This window comes from Macaca thibetana, chromosome 4, assembly GCF_024542745.1.
Source record: "Macaca thibetana thibetana isolate TM-01 chromosome 4, ASM2454274v1, whole genome shotgun sequence".
NCBI lineage: Eukaryota > Metazoa > Chordata > Mammalia > Primates > Cercopithecidae > Macaca > Macaca thibetana.
The window spans coordinates 52,952,601-52,977,637 of NC_065581.1; the positions used below are offsets into that span (position 1 = coordinate 52,952,601).

The following is a 25,037-nucleotide window of genomic DNA, read 5'->3' on the forward strand; positions in this document are numbered from 1 at the left end:
TTTTCTTCAATGGCTGAATCTCAGTGTTTTGTCGTAGAGCACCATTCCCAATCCTATGGTAACTGCTACAGCCACGATTGCATCTCTCACAGCCAGATGTGACGACCAGGCAGTCAGAACCTGTCACTTCTACTTCCTCACCTCTCCTTGCCCCCTAAGCCTTTGTTTTTGGCTTCTATGACAATAAAGCAATCAAACTTGATCTCTGAAAAATCATCTTCTAATCGTTTTTTGAAAAATGTCTCCACTCTTGGTTTCCCCAACATTTCACTCTTCTGGTCATTTACTTCCATCTTGGTCTCCTCCGAGATCCCTTTTTCCTTCCCCCAAGAAAATATCCCCCAAGGAGTTGTCTGCAAATCAGCTTTAGAAAAATGACACATATTGGCCCAAGTGACTGGGAAGGGGAAGGGGCTACGGGACCTAAGGCCCAGGAGCTGGAACTGAACTCTCCACCTGCCAGGACTCTCGCCGTCTATATCCATCTCTCGTCTCTGCTTGCCTCTGCCTATAAGTGTTAGCCTCATCCCCTCCTACTGCAAAGAAACTTTGCTTATGTGATGGGGAATTGCCCAGGTGCAGCTCATCTGTGAACTCCCAATGAAAAGAGAGCACTTTCTTCTCCCTTGTTGGCTGAGGCTCTAGGTAGTTCCAGTGTCTTGATGCTGTCACAGAGACCGGTACCCTTAGTACAGAGTTCCTCCAATAAAAATGGTTTCTGTATGCTGACATCTCTGAGAAAATCCTAGGAAAGTTGAATAGGTGACAAAACCTTGCAGGGTGCCCACTAGACACTGGAAGCAGCAATAACTCCTGATGGATGGGAGGACTCAGCCCTTGCTAAATAATTTATCCTTCACACTCCCATAAGACTCTTTATCCCAGGCTTTCCAGAACAATCGTTTTCCAAACTGGCATTGCCTGTACACCTGGAAACTTGCAGAAAAACTATAGGAATGAGTGAGAAAATAAATAATAAAAGAATCATAAGTTATGAAGACTTCCTTGTAGATACCAGTGATTGTTTGGGGGGTTTCTTGCCCAAGAGAAGCCACAGGTAAAGTTGTGAAGTTGAGAAAGATATTATTTGGCATCCTACCCTCTTCTTTCTGTCTCTTTGTCTCATCTTCCAGACAGCCAATGACTCCATGCTACCTTTCATCATCAAAACCAAAGACTATACATCCGAGGTCTCTCTAATTTTTTTCCCAAAAGAAAACTCCCTTTTATGGTGGAATAAGCTCAGTTGACAGTAAGGAAAAAGAACCTCATAAAACTAATTCACATTAAGGTGTGCATGCCTAATATACCATCTTTCCCTGGTTTGTGTTTCTGAATCACAGATTATATTGACTCAATCACGAACTATCCCAAGGACTCCACAATTTTTATTTCTGGACTTTACCTTCAGCTTCTTCCTATGAAACTGGATCAATATATCCAATTACCCATAGGCATCATATTTAACATCTAAACTCATTGTCTTCTCTACCTGGAAAATGCTTGTCTTTAAATGGTGTCATCTTGGTTTTGAGCCAAGGCATCCACCCATTGGCCCCATCAGACCCTGGAAAATTTTCCCAGACTCCTCCATCTCCTTAGCCTCTTCCCACCCCCAACACCAATCAGAGATGAACAGTTACCAAATCCTACTGATTCAATCTTTTCCTATCCTCCAGCCCCACTGACATTTCAGGACTTCATTACTTCTTGCTTGAGTTTTAACAATAACATTCAACCGTAGCATCTCCACACCACACCAACCTGAACAAATCTGATCCAATCTCACCGTGTTACCAGAGACAGCGCCCTAAAATGCAAAATCAATCATCTCACTCCCTTGCCTAAAACCTTGAAATAGCTCTCCATTATTTGGAGAAGAAAATCCAAATTTCTTAAAGGCCTTAATCCCTTCATATTTTCATCCCCATTTATCTCTTTGGTCACATGTTCTCCTGCCCCCACTCACTGTACTTCATGTTTCTGCTTTGCCAATCATTCATATTTTCTGAGCATGAGATGCCATTCTGTGCCACCGTGCCCATGCATACACTGTGCTTTCCAACCAAAAAGCCCTCTGCCTCCCAATCTTCCTAGTAAACTTCTATTCATCTTTTATTTAATGTATTTATTTATTTACTTATTATTTATTTATTTTGAAACAGAGCCTCACTCTGTCACCCAGGCTGGAGGACAGTGGCATGATTTTGGCTCACTGCAACCTCTGCCTCCCAGTTTCAAGTGATTCTCATGCCTCAGCCTCCCGAGTAGCTGGAATTACAGGCCAGCGACCACACTCAGCTAATTTTCATATTTTTGATAGAGATAGTGTTTCACCATGTTGGCCAGGCTGGTCTCAAATTTTCAGCCTCTAGTGATCCACTCTCCTTGGCCTCCCAAAGTGCTAGGATTACAGGTGTGAGGCACCAAGCCCAGCCCATTCATCCTTTAGATGGAAAACCAATGTCACCTTCTTTGGCAACCCATATAGGACCAACCCTCTATCGAAGAACAACTCAGTGTCACTTTCTTTCATCTTGACTCTGTACTTCATATCTATTTATATTGTTATATTTGTCACACTGTATTGGAATTGTTTTTATAGACATGTAAAAAAAGAAACTTCTGTTTAAAACCACAACCAACTTAATTGCTTTTGCCCTTAGGGATTGGTGTTATTTTTCCCTTGAGTAGAAATGTTTGCAAAATACTTGGAAAGGCAGTATTTGGTGCAAGGGATAAGGTCTCCAGGACCTGCATTAGCAGACGACAGAGAAACAAAAAGCTAAACCATACTATAAATGGAAGGTGGTAAGCAGAAAGGGGGATAAGGTGAGAGCTGAGGAAAGATGGAGTCAGGGGAAGAACTACCAGGAGACAGGAAAGGAGCCCATGGAGAAGTGTTAGCCTCTGAGAATTCCTCAATGCCAATGGTGGCTGAAGAATGTTTAAGAACAGGAATACCTAATATTAAGTGTGGAGTTAATTGCACCATAGTGCTGCTGAGTATCTCCCTCTGTCACGCTACATCTCCGGTGACATCTACCACACATGCAAATGCCCACTGTGCTTTTCCCACAAGGCAAAGCATCTAGGTCAGCTCAGAGCAGTGCCAGCTTGCAGGAGGTGGACCGCGAGTGCAGAAGATCAACACTGCAGCACCTTAGGAAGCCAGCACACTAAAGGAAGGCTAAGATTCCCTAAGGAATCCCCACAGGTATGGAGGGAGAGCCCACTGGGTGGTTTGAACCAGTTATTGACTAAATTTCTATAGACATGATGACCCCAGCTGACAGGGGTTAAATTTACTGACTTCTTTTCTGTCTCCCCTCTCGACCACGAGCATCACAACAGAAAGAATGGTGCCATATTGATCTTTGACTCGCCAGTGGGGAACATGGTGCTGCATGTTTAAAAGGAAGGTTTTCAGAGGATATCTAGAAAATGGAATCTACCTTACCAGGTTAATGTGTCAACCTTCTAGAAGTGCATATTTTTCAAAGAGCCTTCAAAAGTGATGTCTTAAAGAGAGTATTTCAGCAGCACAGAAAAATGTATTTTGGAGACAGAGTCTCCTCCCAGTGCCTCATAAATCACATCACATAGAAAAATGGTCTGGTTTGCTAAGCTTGAGTTGCAGCCATAGCTGACATTCCTGGAGCCCTACAGGGATAGGAAAAAAGAGCGAGAAGCACTGGAAGTGGAGGAGGCAAGTTTGCCTAAAGACATGAGACAGGCCGGGCGCGGTGGCTCAAGCCTGTAATCCCAGCACTTTGGGAGGCCGAGACGGGCGGATCACGAGGTCAGGAGATCGAGACCATCCTGGCTAACACGGTGAAACCCCGTCTCTACTAAAAAAAATACAAAAAACTAGCCGGGCGAGGTGGCGGGCGCCTGTAGTCCCAGCTACTCGGGAGGCTGAGGCAGGAGAATGGCGTGAACCCGGGAGGCGGAGCTTGCAGTGAGCTGAGATCCGGCCACTGCACTCCAGCCTGGGCGACAGAGCGAGACTCTGTCTCAAAAAAAAAAAAAAAAAAAAAAAAAAAGACATGAGACAGCACACCCACAAAGACAAATGGTTACCCGCTCCACCCTACTGCCCTTTCATGTATCAAATTCAAGAAGTTTGGTGAAGACAACGGATTTCAAATAATCTTTATGTTAAATATGATTGTCATGCAATGTTAACTTTTATGCATTTAACCTTGAACCACTACGAGTAAAATGAGGGTCATTTTGGAGGCTAGAAATGTAGGTCAGACATCTCAGTTTAAGTTCGTGGAAGGAGCACTCCACCAACACTGACTTCCTTCCCTTGGGGTTACTGTAAGAAGTTGTCTGTTTGGGTCAGATGGTGAGAAGCCAACTTTGGGCCCCGTAGTGCTCTTCATTGTCTCCCACACAGGGCATGCAGCAGTCAAACCGAAACAGCATCCTTGCTGCTTGCTTTCAGAATCCACCACATGGGTGAGTCAGAGACATTTCCCACTCTGCATCTTCTGCTGTCATCAAACACATTGTTTAGCTGGGCTGGCCACTAGAGAAAGCAAATTGTCTGTAATAGACTAATTGAATTGAATTGGGGCCTAGACACAATGAACCTGAATTATGGCTTTGCAGAAGGAGACATTGACATAGAGATTACAAATGGATAGATCATACCTAATAATTGCTAGAGTGAATGCTCCTCCAGCCTGGAAACAGAATACTTAGGCTAATCAAACATCCAACTTGATGAAGAGTTGCCCATGCAAGAAAGATTTTTCAAAGAAGAAGAAAGCACTCAGATACACATAAGCATACTATTAGTTTTCTATCACTACTTAAATTACCACAAAGTTGTTGGCTTAAAACAGCACACATTTCTCTTACAGTTCACTGGGCCAAAATCAAGGTGTCAGCCAGACTTTGCACCCTCTGGAGGTTCTAGGAGAGAATCATGGTTTGTCTTTTGCAACTTCCAAAGCTGCAGTCCTTGCATTCCTTGGCTTGTAGTCCCTTCCTCCATCTTCAAAGCCAGCTCTGTAGCATCCTGTTTCCATCCTCACATTGCTTTATGTCTCTGTAGTCAAATCTCCCCCTGCCTCCCTCTCATGCAGATTCTAGTGATTACATTCAGGGCCCACCCGCATAATTCAGAATAATCTCCCCATCTCAAAATCCTTAATTAATTACATCTGCAAAGTCTCTCTGGCCATATAAGGGAACATTCGCAGGTTCCAAAGACTAGGACACAAATATCTTTGGTGAACATTATTCAGCTGAGGACATCATGCAGGAAAGTTTTTTTTTTTTTTTTTTTTTTTTTTTTGAGATGGAGTCTCGCTCTGTCACCGAGGCTGGAGTGCAGTGGCGCAATCTCAGCTCACTGCAAGCTCCACCTCCTGGGTTCACCCCATTCTCCTACCTCAGCCTCCCAAGTAGCTGAGACTACAGGCACCCACCACCATGTGTTGCTAATTTTTTGTATTTTCAGTAGAGACAGGGTTTCACCGTGTTAGCCAGGATGGTCTTGATCTCCTGACCTCGTGATCCACCCGCCTCAGCCTCCCAAAGTGCTGGGATTACAGGCTTGAGTCACCGCGCCTGGCAGAAAAATTTTCAAAGAAGAAAATCAGATACACATGGGGCTGTAACACAACAGAACATTCTCTTGATTATGTAGAGAACAATATCTAAAGTTATTGTCATTATGAACATCATTTCATCACCATAGTCTAACATCAGTTCATCACCATATTCTATTCATATTCTATTCTAACACAGCAATGCTTGTTAATACAGAGTTCTGATAAATAACTGAAACCAGAGGCTCAGCTCTATTTTACTTCAGAATAAATTATGAAGTGTGGGCTTGTTTTTCATTATCTTGGGGCAAACAGGAGAATCTGAAAATCTGCATTTCCAGGAGGCAAGCATTTTTCTGCCTTGCATAAAAAATGTCTTGAAGCTCCATATTTTTTTTCTGAAAAACTCATGTATGTGGGCCCTATAATTATGCAGCTCTAAAGTGGAGATACTTGAAAAGCCTTGGTTCCCGGGGACTAAATTGTTCTTTGTAAAAGGTGAGTAAAAGGTCATATATCCTGTAGACAGAGTTGCATTTCTTCAGACTATGCCCTTTGTAGAAAAATGTCTTTCTAACTAATGATATATACTGGGCTGTTGTGCACCATTGCTGGTTATTATATAGAGGTGTGTATTTTCATGCTTTTCATTTAGTTGTTGAGATAGCCAAAATTGCAGCAAAGATATAAAGGCACAACTTTGAACTCCTGCTGAATGACAAAACAAAAAATAGAATTGGGTTAGATATAATTCAGCTTCCTTAGACACAAATATCAAGCTAAGTGAACATTTAGAAAATGTAGGCCAGGTGTAGTGGTTCATGCCTGTAATCCCAACACTTTGGGAGGCCAAGGCAGGAAAAATGTACGAGGCCAGGAGTTCAAGACCAGCCTAAGTCAAATAGTGAGATTTCATCTCTACAAAAATAATCAACCCAGTGTGGTGATGCACACCTGTAGTCCTACCTACTCAGGCTGAAACAGGAAGATCGCTAGAGCCCAGGAGTTCAAAGCTACTGTGAGCTGTGATTGGGTCACTGCATTCCAGCCTGGGCAACAGGGCAAGACTTTGTCTCTAAAACAAAAAGAAAAAAAAGAAAATGTAATAATACTGGGCTGTGGCAGTCTAAAATAATTGTTCTTGGAACCTGATGTGATTACTAGTGCCATGTAATAAATCATCCCAAAATTATATTATGTAAAACCAAAGTCATTTTATTTTGATCACAAAAATTCAGGAAGAGTTCAGCTGGGCAATTCTCTTCAGATCTGGTGAGCAGGCAAGCATCATGGGCATGTAGGCTGTGTCGTAGTAGCACAGGGCCCTGCACTTAAAAGTGCCCCACAGTTGTTTTAATGCTCTGCTTGACAGTCTTAATTTTTTTTAACAATAGGCCCCACACTTTAAGTTTTGCACTGGAATCCACAGATTATGTTGCTTGTCCTACTCATGAAGTTGCATTCAGATATTGGCTGGAGTTTCATCAATCGAAGTCTCAGCTAGGCTGGATGTCCAAGATGTACTCTTCACATGGCTGGCAGTGTGTGCTGGGTGTTGGCTGGGAGCTCCCGTGAGACTGTCAACCAGAGCGTCTACAAGTGGCCTTTCCTGGAGGGAAAAGGTAGTTGGACTTCTTGCATGGCAGTTGGCTCCCCAAGAGTGAACATTTGAAGGGAACAAGGTGGAAGCTGCATAGACTTTTATGACCTAGGCTTGGAAATCATGGAGCCTGACAGAGGTTACCAGGCCTCTATCTGCAGGTGGCTGAGTGGGGCAGGAATTGATGTCTAAAGCCAGACAGTTGGTCAAAGTGGTGAACAATTTCAGAAAAAGTTTAGAGGAAATGAGGATGTTGTTTAAAGATTCCCAGAAAACCCTGGGGACAAGGGCTTGGCAAAGGACTGGACTTCCTATAGGCAAGCAAGATGAGGGCCATTATAATTTGAGTTATTGATGGAAGCTGGCTGACCCAAAGATCTATTGGTTAGCTTTCTAATGAGCTTTCCACAATGCTTAAAATTTTGTAATTGTGTGACTAAGCAAATATTGTAGCTTGCTCTCCCTGACCATTCACAGAAAAAGTGATCCTCAGAAAAGATGCCGTGGTTCAGAGCCTCTCACACAGGGAAGTGATTTGTGGTGGATCTCCCACAAAAGGCAATGGAGCTTGGTGATGAAATGCAGAAGTCTACCACCATATCACTATTATAACCTTCAGAAAGATAATATCTCAATCTGTGCCGCAATTTTCTCATATGTGCAATGGGCCTATTTAGTATTTCCTACCTCACAGAGTTATGATGATGATTAATTAAGTGCATGCATGTGAAGTTACAAGTGTGTATTCTACTGTAACCAGTGAGCAAGTGTTAGCTTTTATCACAAAGCATTCTAGTACTAATGAGAATCATGAAGAATCCCTTGGTGTTCATCTACTGTACAGTAGGAGTAATTATATCATTGCTTCACCCAGCAAAACTCATTTCCATAGGGCAAGAACCACAATTCATTCCAATTCTTAAACCCAAATCACAGTTCTTAATAAATCTCACAAAGTTCAGCAACATAGATCTGAACAGAAAGATCTGTTTTCTTTTATATTTAATTATATTTTTTCTGTACTTTCAAATATAGTAGCCAGAAGTTTGGCATCCCATATGTAGACACACTCAATATCAAAAGGCAGAAGCAAACCTTGCTTTCTTAATGGATCCCACTTGGGGTTTGAGGTGACCGCAAAAGACAAACAGGCTTTTGACAAGTGGTCTGTGGGAAGTCTGAGTGTTTCTTCCCTCAGAGGTTGAGAAGCCCAGGAATGTGAGATCAGCAGATGCCTGGGACCCTGGGGAACTCTTGCCTGATGGATTAGTATCTTAAGAATATTAAGCACATTTTCCATGAGCATGGTGTCCCTTACAAGGGGGACAGTCACACTTAGATCCCACTCCAATGTTCAGCCTACACACCCCATCCAAGCGGTGCCTCCCAGAGTTGGTTTCTGTCAAAGCCATGAGATTGTGGTTGTGGGAAATGGTTACAGGGCTTCTGGTGGTGTCACCACTATAAACAAAATCTGGTCCTCACCTCAGGCCATACAAAGGGCTGTGGTGTGTCACCTATAGATAGCACGTAACAAAACCACAGAGGTAAGCCAGTGGAATCAGAAGGCTCTGAATATGTTCACAGTCACAACCCCAGAACAACTCATAAACTCATTTTTGTCTAATGCATTGATTTCTTTGACTTTGAAAACAAGAATTTAAAGATGGAAACATTCATCCACAGGCTCTGCATAACCACTAAGACTAAAACAGCTGGCTGGAACTGGGAACTGCCCTAAATGCTTTACATGTATTATTTCTTTTAATCTGCTTTACAATCCTATGAGACAGACATTATCACCCCACTTTATAGTTGAGGAAACTGAGACTCAGAGAAATTAACTAATTGGCCCCAAGGTAGGCTATAGATATGAAAACACACACACACACACACAGAATTTTTATATGCAAGGCAACTATCCATATACAAAGACATAAACTCTTCTGTTTGTATTACATAGTTCATAATTTTAAAAAGTAATTAAAACAGTTACAAGCATTATTTAACTTTTTAAGTTAATAGTTATTTTTTTATATTTGGAGCAAAAACTCCAAAAATAAAAAAGTAACTAAATAAACTCTGGTTCATCAACTTGAAAGAATTACACAGCTACTAAAAATCATTGTGAATACTTTATGGAAACATTGGAAATATATAGAGTATAATGTGAAGTTAAAAATTACCAAATACAAATTGCATGCATGTTACAGTTACAGCCTTATAAAATATATATCTGTGAGGCAAATGAGCAGAAGAGAAAGAAAAATATTAACGTGATCTATTATTGTGGTAGAGTAATAGATAGATTTTATCTTTCTTAATAATACACTAAACAATACGCCTACCATGCCAAGAACTATTCCAATTACCTTACAGATTATTATTCTATGCTCTCAATAACTTTATGAAGTAGGCACTATTATCATCTCTGTTTTACATTTGAGGAAAAAGAGACACAGAGAGGCTAGGTAACATGACCCAAATCTTTAGCAACTAGTACAGCTAGTAAGGTCCAGAACTGACATTTTAACCCGGCATCTGGCTCCAGTGTCCACACACTTAGTCATTATGCTGTGCTCTCTGATATTGCCATGGTGTCTGTACCATTTAAGAGAAGAAATCAACATTTTGCTGGCAAGAACATCTTGATGCTCAAATAGTGATCATTTTTTATCTTAGTTTTGAAATATGTTCTTCTTCACTACTAAACAAAATTCTCAAAATCAGTACCCACTGAACTGGCAAGTAGCCAGGAAAAGGTCACAATTTTCAAAGCACACACTTACCTAGCTGAACATGTATCACTCCTAAAACTTATTAAGCTAAAAATATTTTTCTTCCAATTTATACCAGTGGAGAGGGATGCAATAGACATTTGGGTCCAGGGGGAATTTTTTTAATGAATTGAATCTATAGCTTTCTTAACTTTTCACAGATGGAAAATTGATTTAAACATAGGATCTATATACTAATATATACTTGTACTATATATACTATACTATATTAATATATGTATAGAAATTAAAGCAAATTTGAAAACCATGAGGAACAATATAACTGTGGTATTTTTTTTTTCTTTTACGAATGTCTAATCTGCCAGCAAACTGTGGTATTTAAACATAGAAGTGGGTTCTGAGTTTCTTTGGGCCAAGCAAAATGGGAAACCTAAGTCCTCCTGTGCATCTTGAAATAATGACTCCTAGTTACCAAGCCTACCATTACCTGGTTACTGTACTGAGTAATTTACATTTTTTTAAATTTCAATTACTTTACACAGAGCTCTTAAAATAGATATTATATTGCATTTAATGTATGAAGAAGCTGAATCTCAGAAGGACAAAATTGTGTCCTTCTGAGAAAGTGGTAGAACCAGGATTCAAAGCCAAGAGCTGTCTACATATTAAATGCATATTTTCTACCTCTCCTTTTATGGAAGGGAGTCGGAGAAGAAAAACCAACTTTCTATTTTTCTCACTGTAAATTACAAGTAAAATTTATCGGCCGGGCGCGGTGGCTCAAGCCTGTAATCCCAGCACTTTGGGAGGCCGAGACGGGCGGATCACGAGGTCAAGAGATCGAGACCATCCTGGCTAACACAGTGAAACCCCGTCTCTACTAAAAATACAAAAACTTAGCCGGGCGAGGTGGCAGACGCCTGTAGTCCCAGCTACTTGGGAGGCTGAGGCAGGAGAATGGCGTGAACCCGGGAGGCGGAGCTTGCAGTGAGCTGAGATCCGGCCACTGCACTCCAGCCTGGGTGACAGAGCGAGACTCCGTCTCAAAAAAAAAAAAAACAAGTAAAATTTATCACACAGAGCTTTATATATATAGGTGACTTTTATCCAAATTTGGGGAGGTAGGGAATGGGAAAAGAAGACAGAAACAGAGACAGAGAAAGAATATGTTGGTTTTTTTCCCCTTAGCCAACCATTCATCAAAAAGAACTGGATATGGAAAGAAAAGACTATATGCTTTCAAGTTTCCATGTGGAAACAAAGGTTTCTGTCTCCACACATTATGATGCAATGTTGTATTTGAACACCTAAACTGCTCAACTGCAGCCATTTCTCCTACAGGAAAAACAAAGGCACTCCCAGAAACCTGAGCGCAGAGCGGAAGAACACAGCCTACTCACTCTGCCTCAGAAGTGGCTTCCAGTCACCAAATAAAACAAATTACCCATAAAGCAGTAATTTCTTTCCTTTCAGTGTATGCTGAGGAATCTGGGAACAACTGGACACAGTTCGCCACCTTGTGAGCAGGAGAGGACATGCAGTTTCCTGAAGGACAGCCAACCCTCAGTGCAGAAGCCACAGAAGGAAGCTTTGTGACTCAAGGCCCCAGGCTTCAGAGCACCACATAGTCTCTCTCAGGGCCAGCCTGAGGCCACATAGAGGAATGACTGAAATGGATCTTTATTGGACACCCTACAGCGTTGCTGCAAAACCCATATCAAAAGTCATGAACTTAGAGTCAATGAACCTGTTTCTGCTACTACCTACCAAGTGACCTTGAGCAAGTCGCCTAATTCCTGTGGGCCACATTTGCAAATGAGAAGGGTTGACCAGGTGATCTATAGGGGCTCATCCAGCTCTAAAACTGTGAGTGTACTGTCAGAGTGAAGTTGCTTTCTCTCTGATCTTCTCACTGGCCTTCAGGTTTCTGATCCCTTTTGCACTCTATCACCAAAGCTATCTTGTGAAATATAGCTATCCTCCTGTCGTTCCTGAAACAGAGCTTACAAAACCATCCATGAGTGGCCCATTTGCCCACTGTTTGTTGTCTACTACCAAGTGAATTCATTCATTTATTCATTAAAGAAACATTTGTTATGTGTTCCCCACCATGTCCCCATGTCCACAGTATCCCGAGCACATAGAACTACTTTCAGTCCCCCAGTATACCAGGTTTTTTTGCATCTCTTGCCTTTGCTCATGCTGTTACATTTGCTTGGAATGCCTTTCCCACATCTTCCTCCAAACTGATTCATATTCATCTCAGTGCAAAAGTCATCTTGTGTCTGAAACTTTCCAGGAATTTCCTATATTTTCCTACCATTTCATACCTTGATTATAGTATTTGGCACACTGCCTTGAAAGTACATGGGTACATGTGTAATGAAATATGATATAATGTTTTTGTTTTTGGTTTTTTTTGAGGCAAAGTCTTACTGTCACCCAGGCTGGAGTGCAATGATGATATCATAGCTCACTGCAGCCTCCAACTTCTAGCTCAAGCGATCCTCCCATCTGTCTCCCAAGTAGCTAGGACTACAGGTGTGTGCCACCATGCCTGGCTAATTGTGTGTGTGTGTGTGTGTGTGTGTGTGTGTGTGTGTGTGTGTGTGTGTGGAGAGAGACAGAGAGATGGGGTCTGTGTTGATTAGACTGGTCTTGAACTCCTGGTCTCAAGCAATCCTCCCGTCTTGGCCTCCCAAAGTGTTGGAATTACAGGCATGAGCCACCACACTGGGCTGAGATGGTATCTTGATATACCCAGTGGTGCAATTCTTTTCCCCCTGAAATTTCCTTTATACTTCCCCCACTACTCAGACAGAGGGTTTTTTATATGCACTACGCCTAGGGTACAGCTATTACTGCCAAAATGAACAGAGAAAACTTTCTTCACACAGATTTGAGCATCACAATGAACTTGTGAGATTTAGAGTAAAATTGTGAAGCTGATAGCTATGAGAGGAAGGTATTTTACATTTTAAGAACCTGAACAAGCCGGGCGCAGTGGCTCACGCCTGTAATCCCAGCACTTTGGGAGGCCGAGACAGGCGGATCACGAGGTCAGGAGATCGAGACCATCCTGGCTAACACGGTGAAACCCCGTCTCTACTAAAAATACAAAAAATTAGCTGGGCGTGGTGGCGGGCGCCTGTAGTCCCAGCTGCTCGGGAGGCTGAGGCAGGAGAATGGTATGAACCCAGGAGGCGGAGCTTGCAGTGAGCCGAGATCGCGCCACCGCACTCCAGCCTGGGCAACAAAGCTAGACTCCGTCTCAAAAAAAAAAAGAACCTGAACATGTGAACATTTTAAGTACAAAAGTCAATATTTATATCCTAAGTACAAGATTCTGGAGCAAAGAGATGAAAGAGTTAGCCTCTCCAACCACTCCCATTCCACACCCACCAACAGACTGAAGAGTTCAAAATGGGAGCCAGGCTCCTGCCGACTGTCCATCCTCAAGCCAAGTCCTAGGTGGGAGTGAGAACTTAAGCCCACTTTCTCTCTGGAACCTGGGAGGCAGCAGCCATGCAGATGTACTCTGAGCTAGTGGCATGGTGGAAGTAAAGGAGAAAATGTGGTGTGCAACAGAGGCACCAGAAGACCTCTCAGTTTCCTCAGAGTGGCATGGAGATCAGAATCTGGAAGTTTGTGTGCCTCTAAGATGTGTAAGAGATGGACAAAAGATAACCAGTGACCCCTAAAGGGCCCAGAAGTCAGAGGAGGAAACAAAGTGGCCACCATGGCCCTCATGACCAGGGGCTCTTTGGATGGCCTCTATCAACACATGGCCCTTCATATGCATTTCTTACTTTTCTTTGTATCTCCACTGGCTAGCACAGTGGCCAAGAAATACTTGCTTTGTAAAATAATGTAGTTGGGATAACGAAGCAGTAAAGTGTCCCTAGGGAACCTGAGTTCTGTTTGTACCATTTTCCTTAACTCTTTATGTAACCAATCTCCAGGCACCATTAATAACAAAACAACTCTAACACTGGTGCTCTGATAAGGAAATATGAAAAACAAATGATAGGCATATAGAATTCCAAAATCTGTAGGGCTACACAGTCCGTGAGTACAAGCTGGAATTGCAAACAGACACCTGAAGTATTTTTCAATTATTAATACTTTATTACATTAGCACTGAATATATTAATTTTTCTCCTAACATTTTAGATATCAAATATAAAATTTAGTACATACACACATACATTGTGAATATTTTCTGTTTCCATCCATGCAGGTCTTATTAAGAGTCCTGTGAAGTGGAGGGAATTGGGGATCAGACAGGACTTGTTGCAGAGCACTGGATAAGGAGTGACATTTCTACAGCTTCTTCAGCTGAGTGGATGTACAACTCTTACTGCACATGGTGGACGACGGGGGTGACGCAGGTGCAGCCAACAGTCACCAGCACCTTCTCCAACTGGAAAGAAACAGAGCAGCCTTGGTGCTTCCTCCGGAGGACCAGGGTCTCTTGCTGGATGGGAACGGAATTCATGGAGATGTCTTCCTTTCCTTGAGCATTGATGCAGCCCAAGTGCTTACACTGGGCCTGTACAACTTCCGAGGGATACCGGTTGGGGTCCCAAGTGACACTGCAGGAGGAGCAAGCCAAAGCACCATGGTGAGGCATGGGGGAGGAAGACAGCGAATGAGAGCCCCACAGCACTGGGTGCTCACCTGCAGGGAGGTAGTTCCGCAGGGCTGTGGCACAGGCTCCGGAGCCACACAGCCTGGAAGCATACACCAGCCTCTGGCAGTGACTTACCTTTCTAAGCCTCAGTTTCCTCAATTATAAGATGGGGATTTTCATATTCCATTTTCTCATGCAACTGTTGAGAATGCTCAGTGATACAAGTACATATAAAATACCCCACTGTACAAATGTTAGCATTCAATTCACATTAGATCTCTTATTGGCATTATTATTATTACAATTATTCTTTATTCTCTGCCTGGAGATTGAACGTCACTAGTCAGTCTTCCATCACTAGTCGGACTACAGAGCCTGTTGCTTGGAAAGGAAAGCCACAGTCCCAGAGGTCTGTGAATCTCAGACCTTTTCTTCATTTCTCCTTTAATAGGCCCCTCTGCCTGGAGGCATAAAGACCGCAACATTTATCCTGCCAGCTTGCCACTGTACATACTCCACTTGTAGTGTGACAGGACTCCCACCAAGTTACTTGAGGGTGTGTATCCACTGTCTGAACCATGAAGGATGGGCAGTGAGCCAGGGCCACCAGCACAGCCAAGGAGCAGGCCACTGAGAACCCAAATATCTCAGAGAGTATCTGAGAACCTACCAAGGGAAACAGTCCCATTGGACACACACAGTAGGCAAAGAGCCAGAAAATTTGCTTATGAGCAGCTTAGAGATGGGAGGCAGGGCGGATCTCTAGATCTGTCCTGCTGTGGCCCTAGGGCGCCCCATATGTAAGTCTTAATAAACTCATCTACTCGCTAAGCTGGACTTGTCCAAGTCATTCTTTGGTCTCTCCACATCTTCCCAGTTTGAGGCAGGGGGCACTACAGTCCCAAGGTTTTCTCATAACACACTCACATGAGAAGCTACATGACAACCCCAGAAACACTTCAATTGTCCCTGGAATCTATTTTTATACTTACATTTGGAGAGTAGGAGGGGGTGCTTGGTGTTCCAAGAACCTGTATCTTAAGGCCAAATTACAAAACTGTACCCTGAAGGTCTCCACCTAACATCCCATTTCCCAGACTGGCCTTTCTCCTCCACTCATTCCCACTCCTTAAAGGATAATGTCTAATCTGAGTGGATCTCCTTGAACCGACTTTTCTGTTTCCCATTTATCCTCATGCGGAGATAATTATGCAATCTGCTTTAAAGAACCCTCTCTTCCAACACAGGAAAATTTGTGAATTCTGTCCTAGAGCTACACGAAGCAGAAAAAGGCACAGAGTTTATGAGAATGTGGAAGCAAAATATTAGGACCATCAACCACAAAGGTGAACCTAGCCCAAAACAAGAAAGATGTGAGCTCCCAGGTAAAATGAAATTTTCATTGTTAAGAGGATTTTCCCTTGTATGTTTTCTACGTATTCTACATTTTCTACTTTATGATAAGAAAGAATTAACATATTTTTCCAAAGAATGTGAAGATCAGTCTCATTTGCACTTACGTGTAATTCCAGGGGGAGGTGGAGCGGCTCTCGATGTTACGTGACATGGAAACACGCTGGTTTTCATTGATGATGCCAGTGTCAAGCTTCATACTACCTTCTGGCACAGGTGGGCAACTCTCAGGCTTTTGGAAAAAAGTATGTCCTACTTTGGGGATTTTCCTAGCTGCCACCTCATTCAGAAAGGCAAGTCCCAATATCAACAGCAGCAAGTACTTGACCTGGAAAACAGAAGAGGCTGCAATCAGTTAGAGACTCGCCTCACCTACTAGCAAGAGATGCATGCTTTTGTGGAACTCAGCATTCCTGTCCTTTTATGGGATCAGGGCTTCTCTTTGCACCTCAGTTCCTCACCTGGAAATGGGAACACTCATACCTAAAGGTATCAAGGTGCCAAACTGAGAACTAAACTCATTAGCCTAGCTAGTAAGTGAAGCCCTCCGGAGTCTAAGAGCTTCTAAACAGTGAGACAGAAAGATGCCAGGGTCTGAGATTCGGTTAAAATCCTATCCTGGCTTCCTTGCTGAGCCTCTAGTTTCTCTTCCTTCCAAGTGGATAATAATGCTCATTTTATGAGACTACTAACAAGATTAAATAGCATGTTCTATATAAAACACCTATAAATCTGTAAAACGAAAATAGAGGCTTAATAAACGATAGCTCTTGTTTTTACTTCCAACTTGATATCCCGTGAATCTCCCACAAAATCCTTCCTCCAAGCCACTCCTCCACCTAGAATACACTGCCTAGAATACTCTGTCTGTCAAAATCCTACCCTTCCATTAAGGCCCAGCTCAGATATGATCTCCTCTAAGAACAGTCTCTAAAATGGTTCAATCAGAAGTATGTTTATTATCCTTAAATTATAAAGCTTTGATCATCTAGCACTCAAGCAGCATTTTTTAATTGTCTGGAAATGTAGTATTTGTGTTCCTGTCAGATCTACACCCATTAGATTGTAAGTTCCTGCATATTACACATGTTCATAAACACTTTCGGAATGAATGAAAGAGTGAGTGAGTGAATGAATGAACAAAACGATACAGTTAAATTGAACTATATAGTTAAGCTGACTGCATTAAGAAAAACATTATGCAAAACCAACGTTAGCAAAGTTCCAATTATCCATGCTAATTGAAAGAAACCGGGGCACTAATGATGCACAACAACGGAGAATATGGAAACTATTTCTCTTTAGCTCTGGAGCGTTTTTTTTATACTTACATTGAAACGCCACTTTATCTGGTGTTATAGTAACGTACAAAGAATGAAAGTGCCCCAAAGACCTAATGAAAAGAAAAGCTAAAAATCTTGCCAGATTCCCTTTGTCACAACCATGCTTTGCTCACCCACCATCGCCACTGACCCTTACTGGGGATGAGCAAGGCCCATCACAGACTCTCAACATAATACAGAAGAAGAGCTGAAGGCCGGGTGCGGTGGCTCACGCCTATAATCCCAGCACTTTGGGAGGCCAAGGCAGGTGGATCACCTGAAGTCAGGAGTTCAAGACCAGCCTGGCCAACATGGTGAAACCTCGTCTCTACTAAAAATACAAAAATTAGCCACGCATGGTGGCGCACACCTGTAATCCCAGCTACTTGGGAGGCTGAGGCAGGAGAATCGTTTGAACCCAGGAGGCGGAGGTTGCAGTGAAAAGAAATCGAGCCACTGCACTCCAGCCTGGGCAACAGTATGAGACTCCTTCTTGGGAAAAAAGGAAGAAGAAGAAGAAGAAGAGTTGAAGATAAGTTGCTTTTATTCTCTAGGCTTAGCGTTGTTCAGGCTCACACCTTCCATGAGTTAAGATAGGGAAGGTGATTAGACATGTTGGTTTCAAAGGCTCTCCTTTTCACATTTTGCAGATACTAGAGACAAAAAACCAATAAGAGTAAACAAAAAGGTCATAGTGTCCATTTGCCATACTGAGGAAGCTGATATTAAAAAGAAGTTGAAAGCAAGGTTGACCCAGAAAGGTCAGAATGAGGCTAATTTGCCTTTAGATAATCAGCAAGCATCAACTTTCATCCCCCACAATCGTTCGTTCATTCAACAGCTAGTTCTTGACTTTATAGTGCGGTAGCTCAGGGCATGGGCTTCAGAGTCAGAAGTCCAGGGTCTGTAACTCAATTCCGGGACTCTTAGCAACTATGATTCTGTTTCCTCAAAAAAAAAAAAAAAAAAAAAAAAAAAAAAAAAAAAAGTATATATATGTGAAGATTAAATGAGATGATCCACACAAATCATGAAGAATAGTGGCAGCATATGATAAGTATCCAATACTGGTGACTCTAACTTGCTAACTCTATATTGTGCTACACAGTAGACTAGATAGATGTGGAATTCATGCTCATATACCTTCTGTCTTGACAAAGTGCTATGGCTTTTTTTTTTTTTTTTTTTTTTTTTTTGTGAGATGGAGTCTCACTCTGTTGCCCAGTCAGGAATACAGTGGCACAATCTTGGCTCACTGCAACCTCCACCTCCCAGATTCAAGTGATTCTCCTGCCTTAGCCTCCCAAGTAGCTGGGATTACATATGTGCACCACCACACCTGCTAATTTTTTGTATTTTCAGTAGAGACAGGGTTTCATCATGTGGCCAGGCTGGTCTTGAACTCCTGACCTCAAGTGATCTTCCCACCTCGGCCTCCCAAAGTGCTGGGATTACAGACCTAAGCCACCGTGCCTGGACTGCTATGACTTTTTTTTTTAAAGATGTCAGCTTATATTAAAGGGTCTTAGATAACTTCCCAAGCCTATCAATCACATCTTTAGGGTTCTTAAGTAAATTCCTCCTTTGTGTTTTCTCTTTCCTCTTTTGTGTCATACTCACTGAATCACTATTAATTTTCATTATGAAAGCTTTTAAATACATACATTGGAGTTCTATGATTTAGCAATAATTACCATGTTTCTAACAAGTTATTATATTTGCTAATATAGAGTATTTTAGAAAACGCTTTTACTGGATTTTCACAACTACCTGGTGAGGTTGACAGAGCTAGTATTAATTATCCCAATTAGACAGGTGAAAGAGTTCTGTCCCAAAGGGAATAAATAACTTGGTTGGGTTCACCAGCATATGAGTACCAGTCTCAGGACTCAAACCAAGGTGTCAGTAGTCAGTGCTATTGCCATTGAAGGTTATTTTTATTATTACCAACATTAATCTTAGTTTTGTCTCATTAGAAGAGCCAAGCATTTTAAGCGATGTGACAGCTGAACTAGATGTGCATACGTGTTGTAGGTCACATAGCTCTTTATCAGGAAATCAGATGATGTCTGCAAATTACTCCAATTTGCTCCACAAAGCTTTTGATCTGAAACTGTAGATGTTAGTGGTTATGTAATACAGAGCAGGGGCTCTGAACCAGGCTGTCGCTGGTTCTTAAGAATGATTTAAACAGTACCTCTCAGAGAAATTCAGAGCATTGTATGGACTTGAACTCTTATATGCCACCTAGAAAGCAGATGAATAGATATTGCTCTCAATCTATAGAACAGGGGACAGAGGCAAGGGAAAGCACCAGGTGAAGGTGAGCTATAACAGGACACCAACCTTCTCAGCCTAGCTTTGCACTTCACTCTAATGTGAGCCCACCTGAGCAATCTGAACATTCACCCCCTATACTCACCAGCAATGTGTGTTCTCCTGTAAGCATGCACCTGGTCAACCGCTAGGTCCATGAGAATTTGCCTCAACTACTTATTGAGGATGTCCTATCTGCCTGCACCTCTCAACTTCTAATTCTATTCCAATGCTCCTTGCATTGTTATGTTTCCTCCTGACAACCCAACAGATTTCTTTAAGGAAACTAGAAATAGAAATAGCTATGGAGCACAAAGCTACCCAACAGAATTGCTTGGATGCAATGGCTTTAAATTCAGAAATCTTGCCTCCGAACCATTCAAAGAGAAGCATAGTGTACTTGGAGCCAGAAAGCTTAGATTGGTGTACCAGTTATTGTGCTTACAGTATCCAGAAAAGTTAAATAAATAGCTTAATTGAGCTTTTGTTCATCTGTATAAAGTGGGAAGTATCCCCATGTACTTCAGAGGATTGATCAGAATTTCCAGGATAATAATAACAATATTAATATGAACAGTTAATACTTACTGAATGCTTTCTCTATCATTACCAGTTGTTGTTTATTAGGATGGCCAAATTAACTGAAACTTAAGCATACACAAATCTGCCAATACAGAGTACAGACTCATTTATTCTCAAAGATGTTAATTAATCCTCCCAATAAATGCCATGAGAAAGATGCCATTGTTATCTCCACTGTACAGTTGAGGAAACTGAGGCACAGAGAAGATAAATAACTTACCCAAAAATCCTACAGTTAGCAAGCAGTGGAGCCACATATGCCTGACATCAGAGCCTATGCCCCTAAATATGGCACTTTGCTGCGCTACATGTAATCTTTAAAATAACACATAAATATAAAATAAATTAAAACATACCATTGCTATATGCCATGAACCTTTTGTGATATTCAAGCTCTTTTAAATTATATGGCTTGTAAAAGGAGAAAACAAGGAAATTACCTAAGCCGATAATAAAATGCAGGATTTCCTAACCTCTGTTTTCATGTGCCTCTGTAGTAAATTCTTCCCAGGCCTTATCTAATGCCAGGCAAGATTCCAGACCTGCTGGGGCTAGATTTTCATTGCATTGACATCTCTCTTTCCTCCAAGAAGAATGAGATGGTGCAAAATAAATAAATAGCAATCAGAGACATGGGAAATTTCCCTTCTCGAGGAGCTGTCCAAAGTCAACACTGGGTGATTTCACTTCTTCTACCCAGGGCACTCCTGCGGTCTCACGGGAATCATTAAACCTTTTGAGGCCTCAGTTTCCTTGGTTAAAATGTATATCTACATAATCCCTAAAGGGCTGGCCAAGCTCCCACCATGAGATAAGAATTTCAGGCCAACCTAACTCTATAATGGATGGCCACAGGAGAGAACCTGCTAGTTGTCTGTGATGCCAAGGACTGCACATACTAACAGCACCTGGGCAAAAGCCATTGGGTGAGGAGCTGCATTTTTTTTTTTCTTTGAGACAGAGTCTCGCTATGTCACCCAGGCTGGAGTGCAGTGGTGTGATCTTGGCTCACTGCAACCTCCACCTCCCAGGTTCAAGCCATTCTCCTGCCTCAGCCTCCCGAGTAGCTGGGATTATAGGCAACTGCCCCACGTCCAGCTAATTTTTGTATTTTTAGTAGAGACAGGGTTTCAAGTTAGCCAGGCTGGTCTCGAACCCCTGACCTCAAGTGATCCGCCCACCTCGGCCTCCCAAAGTGCTGGGATTACAGGCGTGAGCCACTGGGCCTGACCTAATTTTTGTATTTTTAGTAGGGATCCGGTTTTGCCATGTTGGCCAGGCTGGTCTCAAACTTCTGAACTCATGTGATCCACCTGCCTTGGCCTCCTAAAGTGCTGGGATTATAGGCGTGAGCCACCGCACCTGGCCAGGAGCTGCATTTTTATGCCATTATAACTTTTCTAGTTATTTTTTTCTTTTTTGCCACCAGACAGGAGTCAAAATTAAAGTCATCTCTGTTTTTTAAAGAAGTAATTCCAAAAAGACCCCAATCAAACCTAACTCCTTAGAATTCTGTTTTCCTGAAATCCTAGGCATGACGGTCCTTAAACCAGAATGATTGTTGCTACTCACCATGACTGGGCCGTGCAGCGTCTTCACTGTCATGTTGCACTGGTTGCTTGCTTTGTGCAGGAAGCTCTTTCTGTGAATGTATCTTCCTGTGTATGCCTGTGTTCTATCAATGAGAGTACCTGTTAGTTATATAGCAATCATTGCCCCTGTTTTGATTGACCTGCTTACTGTCTTTAAGTTGTGGTTGACCCAGAGTTACTGACGAATGCAGGGTTTTTTTTTTTTTATTCCATTTCCCGAAGGGGAACAAAAGGGGACCCTAAAGAAAGGGATGACAGGAAAAGGACCAAATTTTTCTTTCCTTCTACCCTACTTCCACCCCCAGTGCCCACAAATCAGAGCAACATTTTTAATTTACTACGGAGATGAACCAAGTTAGAAATTGTTGTCAAATCTTTTTTGTTCTCCCACAAATTGCCAACACCCTTGTCACGGACCATATGTTCTACTTTCTAGTCATGCAATATGAATCGTGATTTAAATGGGAGAAAACTCATCCTTAGAGGAGCCTTGGTACTAAACTATCTTTACCTCCATTTTATGAACGGGAAAACAAAACTAAAGAAATGAAATGACATCAGTGAAAGATTCAGAAATGATATACCCTAGTAGTTTTGTTATCTCCCTGAACTAATTATTTTTTAACCCCATGGTTAGACTCCTACTGGTGCTTAATAAATAATCATTATTCATTGTGTTGAAAAAACAAACTGTTTTCCTCTGCTCTCACACCACTACCAGCAATGCAAAAGACTTCCATGACCATATATGTGGGGATTTATCTCCATCAACCAGCAAGCAATCAATTCTGCATCCAACGCCAGCTAAGCATCTTCTAATCCAATTCAATTCTGACGTTATCTCCAGGTAGGCAGAGTCAGATCCCAGGGGTGCCCACAAAACTGCTCCCACTTTAAGCACCAGTCACAGGTCCAAAGCTCTGGGACTTCTGACCGACTAGCCTCAAGTTGAGGTTCCACAAACCCCTTGAGTTTGATTAGGTTTGATTAATTTGTTAGAACAGCTCACAAAACTTAGGGAACACTACTTTATATTTACCAGTATATTCCAAAGGATATTTTTAAGGATACAAGTCAACAGCCAGATGAAAAGGTACATAGAGCAAGGTTTGAAAGGGTCACAAGCACGGAAGTGTTCCTTCCCATGGAGCTGGGGTGCACTACCCTCCCAGCACAGGGATGAGCTACTGTTCACCTTTCTTAGAGCCTCCACAAGTTCAACGGTCCAAAGGCTGTTTGTATCCCATCCTCTTGGGCCTTTTATGGAATCTTCATTGGGCAGACATGATTACAACATGGAAAACTGTAAACAAATGTGATTGGATAAAAAGGGTATAACCTGATATTAATAGGTTGAATGAGGAAACCCAGCCAGGCCTGTCTGTTCAGATTCTTGTTGGCCTCTCTGAACAGCATTCCTTCCTCCTGGGTAGAGGGGAAGACCCTTCCTGAATTGAGGGTCTTATGGCCTATGATTAGACAACGTAAGTCAAAGAATTTCTTTATGACCAGCCCCAAGACAAAAGGTGTGGGAGTGATGTTAGATGAGAGGATATTTTCCGTTTCTATTGTCTTGGGGAGAAAAGGTGGGCAGAAGTTCAGAGAGGGAGATTCTTTTTTCTGAGACCTATTTCTTAGGCCTAAAGTGCTCCAACATTACAATAAAAGACTGTCTTTTTCACCTTTATTGCTCTGAAGCTGTCTGAAGCTGCTTCAGTAACCAAAGACAAAAAAGCTAAATACCCCAACAAAAGATATGCTTATCATTTTTATCACTTGGGATATAATGAGGGCTGTGGGAGTTATGAACCAGGAGCCATGGACAAATATATACATATATATAATATCACATTTATACAACACATAAATGCCCATTACCTTGGCTATCTCTGAGAATGATTTTTTTTTTTTAACCAAAATGAATTAGCAAGCAGAAGCCTTTAAATGCAAGATTGGCGGCCCTGGCGCTGCAGCTGGGGCAGCAGAGCCAGGACGCAGGAACTGACAGACTCAGAGATAGGCGGACTGACCATGGCTGATCAGCCGAAGCCCATCAGCCCGCTCAAGAACCTGCTGGCCAGCGGCTTTGGTGGCATGTGCCTGCTGTTCATGGGGCACCCTCTGGACACCGTCAAGGTCCGACTGCAGACACAGCTACCGAGTTTGCCTAGACAGCCTCCCATGTACTTTGGGACCTTGGACTGTCTCCCGAAGACTCTTAGAAGGGGCATCACGGGGCTATATCAGTGAATGGCTGCTCCTATCATCGGTGTCACCCCCATGTTTGCTGTGTACTTCTTTGGGTTTGGTTAAAGGAAGAAACTACGACAGAAACACCCAGAGGATGTGCTCAGCTATCCCCAGCTGTTTGCAGCTGGTATGTTATCTGGTACATTCACCACAGGCATCGTGACCCCTGGAGCACCCATCAAGTGCTGGTTACAGTTTCAGGCTTCTTCAGGGGAAACCAAGTACATTGGAACCTTGGACTGTGCAAAGAAGCTGTACCAGGAGTTTGGGATCCGAGGCATCTACAAAGGGACCGTGCTTACCCTTATGTGAGATGTTCCAGCTAATGGAATGTAATTCATAACATATAAATGGCTAAAAAATATCTTCACTCCTGAAGGAAAGAGGGTCCGTGAGCTCAGTGCGCCTTGAATCCTGGTGGCTGGGGGCATTGCCAGGAAGGGATCTTCAACTGGGCTGTGGCAATCCCCCAAGATGTGCTCAAGTCTCACTTCCAGACTGTACCTCCTGGGAAATATCCTAATGGTTTTGGAGATGTGCTGAGGGAGCTCATCTGGGATGAAGGAATCACATCCTTATCTAAAGGGTCTGATGCAGTGATGACCCAAGCCTTCCCAGCCAATGTGGCCTGTTTCCTTGGCCTTGAAGTTGCCATGAAGTTTCTGAATTAGGCCACCCCCAACTTGTGAGGCTGAAGGCTGCTCAAGACTTCTGGATGCTGGAACTGTCGCTGAGAAGGAAGAGTAGTGGGTAGAACTAAGCAGACTTGGAGAGTGAGGGGAGGGTGACGGTGGGATTAGAGCTCTGTGCATGGACTTGGTAAGACTATTGCCTTAATGACATCCTCTACCTTGTATAACTTGGTGTGTCATTTTGAAACTTGAATTCATTCTTGTCAATGTAAGGGACTTCAAGAGGATTTGGAGATCTAGTAGTTTCTAGACCAGATACAACCTGTGGCAAGAATGCTGCCTACCAGTTGACGGTGGGCCCTACCTCACCCAAAGTGTTTCTCATTAAAGAG

The 25,037-nt window shown here is 42.5% G+C and overlaps 1 protein-coding gene and 1 pseudogene across 1 annotated transcript; one reads left to right on the forward strand and one right to left on the reverse strand.

The window, feature by feature from the left end:
* Positions 1-14,018: 14,018 nt before the first annotated feature.
* Positions 14,019-23,763, reverse strand: IL17F (interleukin 17F). Its single transcript, XM_050789287.1, has 4 exons — positions 22,959-23,763; positions 21,744-21,846; positions 16,059-16,279; positions 14,019-14,500 (listed from the first exon to the last, which is right to left on the reverse strand). The coding sequence occupies exons 2-4, from the start codon at positions 21,774-21,776 to the stop codon at positions 14,263-14,265; spliced, it is 492 nt and encodes a 163-aa protein (XP_050645244.1). The 5' UTR covers positions 21,777-21,846; positions 22,959-23,763; the 3' UTR covers positions 14,019-14,262.
* Positions 23,764-23,771: 8 nt separating this feature from the next.
* LOC126953689 (mitochondrial carnitine/acylcarnitine carrier protein-like) lies at positions 23,772-24,702 on the forward strand (annotated as a pseudogene).
* The last annotated feature ends 335 nt before the right edge of the window (positions 24,703-25,037 follow it).